This window comes from Pezoporus flaviventris, unplaced genomic scaffold (assembly GCF_033815535.1).
Source record: "Pezoporus flaviventris isolate CSIRO_AGI_PZ_B2104156 unplaced genomic scaffold, CSIRO_AGI_Pfla_v1 ptg000004l, whole genome shotgun sequence".
In the NCBI taxonomy this organism is placed as follows: Eukaryota; Metazoa; Chordata; class Aves; order Psittaciformes; family Psittacidae; genus Pezoporus; species Pezoporus flaviventris.
Genome location: NW_026892552.1, coordinates 742,967 through 749,888, shown reverse-complemented (window position 1 = coordinate 749,888; position 6,922 = coordinate 742,967). Strand labels below are relative to the sequence as shown.

The 6,922-nt window shown below is 54.3% G+C and overlaps 1 protein-coding gene across 1 annotated transcript; it reads left to right on the top strand.

Moving 5' to 3' along the window:
- The first annotated feature begins 2,017 nt into the window (after positions 1 to 2,017).
- LOC133265110 (glyoxylate reductase/hydroxypyruvate reductase-like) lies at positions 2,018 to 6,194 on the top strand. Its single transcript, XM_061445321.1, has 8 exons — positions 2,018 to 2,142; positions 2,232 to 2,362; positions 2,482 to 2,554; positions 3,046 to 3,162; positions 3,675 to 3,763; positions 4,418 to 4,522; positions 5,487 to 5,592; positions 6,023 to 6,194. Exons 1-8 carry the CDS (start codon positions 2,078 to 2,080, stop codon positions 6,060 to 6,062), a joined length of 726 nt encoding a protein of 241 aa, XP_061301305.1. The 5' UTR covers positions 2,018 to 2,077; the 3' UTR covers positions 6,063 to 6,194.
- Positions 6,195 to 6,922: the final 728 nt, after the last annotated feature.

Sequence of the window (6,922 nt, the reverse complement as noted above, 5' to 3'; positions counted from 1 at the left end):
CCTCCATGTTGACATGCGTACCTGTATGCGCACACATACATGAAGGTCTGACAGAGGGACGCACCCAGTTTGTTCTCTGTCCTTCCATTTGCTTACCGTGCTTTTCTGAGCCACCAGTGCACGGACACCTGCAAGAATACAGACAGATTTTATTAAAACCTCATCTTAGGTTTAAGCAATCTTTTAAAAGCCCTGCAGAACTTGTATACGTTTCAGTCCCCTGCCAGCCCACAGGCAGAGAGCAGGCAGGCAGATCCGCAGCAGGTCTGCTCTGAATGCAGACGTCTGCAAGCTGTAGCACAGCAGCTAGGCCTTCACTCCATTTCTCTGGATTTGCAGCATCCACGTGTCCAGTGGAGCTGCTCATCTCCAAGAGGCTTACGTAAGGTTCCATCTCCTGCTTCATGATACAATCCACCCTTCCCTCTACAATCCTTAAACGTTACCCATCTGCGTCCCAGCCACACTGCTGGGTGCGCGCCACCAGACTAGGCAATCCAGGTACCGTCAGACCCTCTCTTCTCCAGGGCACCGATCCAGCAGCTTGAAAGGCAGGAGCCTTTCCCTCCTGCAGCCACTGTTAGGCCTTGGATACTTTTGTCCTGTGCAAGGCAGGAATGGGAGGCTGCATGCGGAGTGGCTTCATTGAGGGAGGGCCCCCAGCAGCCCCTGCAGGACTTGGCACAGTGCAGAGGTGTTGCTGGCTCCTCCTGGCTCTGGTCTCCTGCCACCCACACAAGCACCACCAGCAGCACAATGGGAGGGCTCCTCTGAAGTGGAGGTGGTGGCTCAGAACAGTGAAGCTCCCACCCAAGCCTCCAGACCAGTGGGTTTGCAGGGCAAAGATAGGCTGCTCTTCCTGGTGGGCATGGCAAAGCTCTCTGCAGTGAGCAACCCACACCTGAAACCTCATGGTCACTTACTGGCTGTCCTCATGACAAGCTGCTAATCTACCAGCAGCATGAATACACACCTCAGTCTGGAGGAAGAAAAGGCAACATTAATCAGGCAGAGGAGCTGCAGAGAGGCTGTAAGCCCTGTAAGACACCACCAGCAGACCAGCAGCCATCAGCCCACCACTAGCAGGGCACCACCCCCAGCCCCAGCACGGTGATTCAACATGAGTGGTTGAGGTTTAACAGGCAAAGTGCCGGGTCGTGCACTTGGGCCACAACAACCCCATGCAACACTCCATGCTTGGGTAAGAGTGGCTGGAAAACTGTTCAGTGGGAAAGGACCTCAGGGTGCCGATTGACAGAGCTGAACATGAGCCAGCCTGTGCCCAGGCAACGAAGGCCAACAGCATCCTGGCCTGTATCAGCACAAGTGTGGCCAGCCGGACCAGGGCAGAGCCCTGTACTGTGCACTGTTGAGGCTGTAGCTCGGATACTGCATTCAGTTCTGGGCCCCTCACTACAAGAAAGATATTGAGGTGCTGGACTGGGTCCAGAGAAGGGCAACGGAGCTGGTGAAGGGCCTGGGACACAGGTGTGATGGGGAACGGCTGAGGGACCTAGGGCATTTAGTCTGAAGAAGGCTCAGGGGGACCTTACTGCTCTCCACCACTACCTGACAGGAGAATGGAGCCAGGGGAAACAGCATCAAGCTACTCCAGAGGAGGTTTAGACTGGAGATTAGGAACAACTTCTTCACCAAAAGGGCAGTCAGGCATTGGAACAGGCTGCCCAGGGAAGGAGTGGAATCACCACCACTGGAAGCATTCAAAGTGTAATCGAGGCCCTTAGTGACATGGTTTAGTGGTGGTGCTGGCAGTGCTGGGGGAACGCTTAGATCTGACGGTCTAAAAAGGTCTTTTCCAACTTGGCTGATTCCGTGATTCTGGGGTGGGCCAGCAGCCAGGCCTTGTGCCCTCTGTCCGTGTGTCCATCGCCCAAACACTTTGCAGAGGCCCTGCCAGCCTGCCCCAATGGCCGCTCACACTGCGCGGCCGCCTGCCTAGTCGGGGCGGGGCGGGGTAGGGTGGCACTGCCGGGGCGGGGCGGCGCGGAGCGGAGCGGCCGCCCGGGGTCGCTGCGGTGGCAGCGGTGACGGGTTGGGTTGGTTCAGCGTCGTGGCCATGGCGGTGTTCGTGACGCGGCGGATCCCGGCCGAGGGGCTGCGCGTACTGTCTCAGGCTGGCGGGTGAGCGCGGGACTGGGTCCAAGTGCGGGTGGGTCGTTTCCGCCCTCGGCCCCGTTCCGGGGCCTTGGTGACGGGCCGCTCTCTCGCAGGTGCCGCGTCCAGCAGTGGGACTCGGAGGAGCCGGTGCCGCGGACCGAGCTGCTGGCGGGAGTGGCGGGGAAGCACGGGGTGCTCTGCCTGCTGTCCGACCGCATCGACCGCGAGGTGCTGGAGGCAGCTGGTGGGTGCGGCCTGCGGGACTGGACTGCCCCTCTCCCGTTCCTTTCCCCGTTCCCTTATCAGCGTTCGCTCGCCCTTCCGGGGCGATGCTGGGCAGCAGCGTGCTGTGGTGTCTTGTAGGTCCTGGCCTGAAAGTCATCAGCACCATGTCCGTGGGGTTTGACCACCTCGCCCTGGAGGAAATCAAGAAGCGGTAACCTTTCCCTGTGCTGTACCTCACCCTGCCCTGTGAGGGATGGGGTCCAGCCGGGGGAGGTGGTTGGGAAGCAGGGTGAAGCTCAGAGCTCATCCCGCTGTTCACACAGCAGATTACACAGTGGATTGCTTGACCCAGGCGTGGTGGGTGGCTTTGACAGAGCATGGGGCTGGATAGGTGGATAGGGTTTGTGACCTGCACCTCCCTCTTGGTAGGGTATGGCTAGGGTCACCTCCAACCCAGCTGGGGTTGGAGGAGCCTCTCGATGTCAGGGTATGGTTGGGATCTCCCCCCAACTGCTGTTGAGATGACTCCTTGGAGGACGGGCTGAGAAGCCAAAAGGGATGTCCTCTTGCATGTGGTACTGCAGATACATAGAAGAGGGAACTTCAGCAACTTGCCCAGAACATCAGCGACTTGCCCAGAAATTTTGAGGTAGAACCCCAAGGCTGGCAGCATTGCCCCAGAGACCTTTGCTTGCCTTGCAGTGGGATCCGTGTGGGGTATACCCCTGATGTCCTGACCGATGCCACCGCAGAGCTGTCTGTAGCTTTACTTCTGTCTGCATGCCGCCGGCTGCCAGAGGCAGTGGAGCAGGTGAAGAAGTGAGTATCACCATCAGCCAGCTGGGGCAAGAGCTGGCACCAACCTCCTTGCAGGCCAAGGTGGGAGTCCCCTGCAGTTCCATGGCTTTTCATAGACATGCTGCTCAGGGGCTGTAAGAGGGGCAGAGCTCCCCTCTGTATGCTAGGTAGAGGGCTTGTGGGAAAGGGCACCCAAAGCCACTGCAGACCCCTCTAGGAGAGCACACACGGAAGGTCTGTCCAGAGCTCCCTGAATGGCAGTTGCTCCAGGGCTGGGGATAGCAGTGCCTAATTTAAATCAGTCCCAAGGCAGCTGCTTCTGCAGCATACCCAAGGAGACCTGCAGGAGACCACCAAGGTCCCTTGAAGCAGGAACCTCAGAAGCTGGCTGTAAGATCACCTGGCTGTGTCAGAGGGACTGGCCACCCCCAGCATTGTAACTGTATGTACTTGCCCAAAGGCTGGACTGGGCTATGAGCAGGCTCTCTGCTGCTGCCATCTGACATCTGTTTCTACCTCACTTTCTCTACTAGTGGTGGCTGGACAACATGGAAGCCCTTGTGGATGTGTGGTTATGGTCTGTCTGATAGTACGGTGGGCATCATAGGTCTGGGGAGAATAGGTAAGTGCAGGTCACGCACAAGATTTGTGTGTCTCCAGTGACAGCAAGGTGGTTCTGGAGGTGTTCAGCCAAGGTGGTGTCCCTGTTGCTCACCTCTTTAAAGTCCATGACAGCAACAAGGAGAGCTGTCAAGATCTCTGAGCAGTGATCTTGGCTCATCAGGCCTAAACCTTGAAAGTTTAAAGCGTTCAAATGCATCCAGCAAACTGGATGTCATCCTCTTGATACTCAGGTAAACAAAAGCCCTGACAAAGTCCAAGGTGACATGTTTGTCATCCATTCAGTTGTGGACTTTGTCAGATGGCTATTTCTTTCCTCACTTTCCAGTTTGCTCCCTAGAGTATCTTCAGGTTTAACATCCCATTGCTCCAGTTCCACAGTTTTGCTATGGGAGTTCAGTCCTGCTCACTTCAGAAGCAGCAGAAGACCTCCACCCCGTGCTCGCCATGCTCCAGGCTGGGAAGCAGCCTGGCAGGAGGAATCCCACCACAATGACCCTTTAGCAAGCAGTGTGCTTTCTACTCTTAAGCGTGAGCTCACTGAAGGATGGATTGCCTGGAGAGTACTGACAGACCCTCGCAGCCCAGCACGGGTCTCTGTGCAGCATGCATCGTGCAGGCACAGCGGCTGAACAGTCTTCTCTTTTCCTTCTAGGACAGGCAGTTGCCCGCCGCCTAAAGCCATTTGGGGTCAAGAAGTTTTTGTACACTGGCAGTGGCCCAAAACCAGAGAGTGATGTGGAGTTTGAAGCTGAGTTCGGTAAGCAAGGCTTCAGGAGCAGGGGCAGCATCCATTTCATGGCAGCACAGAGAACTATTGGGGCTCACTGGGGAGTTGTCGCTCCCTGGGAGTGGTCCAGCAGAGAAGGGAGGTTCCAGGTGGCTTCCTCAGTGTAGCTGACATGAACTACAGTGGGGGCAGCAAAGGAAGGAATGGGAATCCCAAAGGCTTCTCATGCAGTGTTAGTGGATGGCAGGGAGAGAGACCTGCCTTCTTTGAGTCAGGTGATTCCAGCCAGTAAGCTGCACATACCTAGGCTCCAACTGACAGCCAGCCATTGTTGTGGGCTGTGGTGGTTTCAGCTGCTTTTGCCTTTCAGCTTTCTCCTGTGTCCATCCATTTATGATTTTCAGTTAGTTTCATTTGTGCAAGGAAGTGGAATGTAGCAGGGAAGGGAAAGTGGCAGCTGTGCCTTTGAGGAGGGGATGGATCTTTGGCAGGACTTCTCCTGCCCCTTGCACTTTCCTCTCACCTCCAGGAGTGAAAGTGACCCTGCCTGTGGCAGGGGGATGGAACTAAATGGTCTTTTAAGGTCCCTTCTAACCCAAACCATTCTTTCATGATTCTACAATGATTCTATGAAGTCATCTGTAAGTAACACATAGAGAGATTTAATGCTGGCATAAGCTGGTGCTGCCATATTTTGCTGCCTAAATGTGAAGTATGTACCACGGCCTCCTTTAGGCCAGATGGCTGAAGCATTGCTAGATTCCCCTTTGGCTTGGTTTTAATTCAAAAGTGAAATGAAACATCGCAGTAGTTTCTGTAGGGATGTGTATGATTTTTGTTGGGTGTTTGATGGTCCTTGTGTCTCCCCATTTGTTGAGAGGGGTCTCTCCAGAGCAGCACTCACTTGCAGATGAACTTTTTGGATAAAGAAGGTTGTTGAGGTCTGTTGGTGAGATTCCCCAGGCCAAACTGTGACCTGTTTTTCTCCACTCAGTCCCACTCACAAGGCTGGCCGAAGAATCAGACTTCGTTGTGGTGACATGTGCTTTGACTCCAGCCACCCAAGGAATGTGCAACAAGGACTTCTTCACCAGAATGAAGTCAACACAAGCAGGTAATCACAACCCAGTCTCCTGCAAAGGGCTGGGGCGTTGGGGGTTGACAGTCACTCCTGACAATTACAGCTGCATGGAGAATCTGGTAGGATGAGATGTGCTTCCACTGCAGGTCCAGACAGTCTGTACAACCTTCATGGCCCAAGGTGTCTTGGGACCAAGGCAAAGGCAGCATAAGTTATTCCATCACACAGCTGCCCCAGAGTTGTCCTGTGCTTGGGCACTCAGCTCCTCTCCCACTGCTGGGCAGCCTGGACCAGAAGAAATAGTAGCCCATTGTGCTGCGAGGTTCAGGCAGATCCAGAGAGAGTCTGAAATCTTCTCAGGCAGACGGGATCCAGGTGCCTCTACTGAGGCTGTCCCACATGGGCTGTGTCCTGGCTATGTGCCCCTCAGAGCCCATGGGACCTCTCAGCAGCATGGGGTCTCTGTTTTTGCCAGGGGATCTGTGGTGAACCAGGAGGATCTGTACAACGCACTGGCCCATGGCCAGATCGCAGCAGCAGGCCTGGACGTCACAACACCGGAGCCACTGCCCACTGATCACCCCTTGCTCTCCCTCAAGAACTGTGGTGAGTGGCTGGGCCCCCAGTCTGCTCTGACAGCCTGCACTTTGAGTGCCTCGTGTGCCCGTGGCTGGGGACCTGCTAGCTGGAGTGACAGGGATTCCCTGCCCCTGTTAGCCTGCCAGTGTGACCAAGCACTGAAACGTGAAAGGACAGGAAGGTCAAGTGTATTTAAGCAAACTGTAGGTAGGCACTGCACAATGCAGAGAGCTGGTAGGGTGGAAGACCTCATCAACATGATGTAAAACAAACGTGGGAGGTATTTTGATTCTCCAGAAAGCGGCTGAGGTCGGCTCATTTTTTAACACCTTCCTGATGGATCTCCATTTGATCGTTAAAGGCATGGGGAGAAATCCATGGAAGAGTCTTGATACCAGTGGGTGCCTGAATGAGAAACTGAATCCCTGCTCATGCCCTGCTAAGCTGTGGTATAGATGTTCTGCTAGAACATAGGTAGATACAGAATAGATACTGAATAGATAGAGAAGATATATATATAATAATTACATATATAAAAATGTATAGTAGTATATATCATTATATACCTAGAGTGTATGATGTATATAATATATAGATAATACATGTTTGTATTCTAGCATATATTCTGTTAGAAACATTTCCCATGTGGCTAAAATTCTGGGTGCTGAGTCTGCCTAGAAGAATTTTGGCCTTGGGAGTGCTGCAGCCACTGTAGAGCTCTCCAGCTATCCCATGCACTGTGAGCCTGGGCTGCCAGGCGCAGGTTCAGC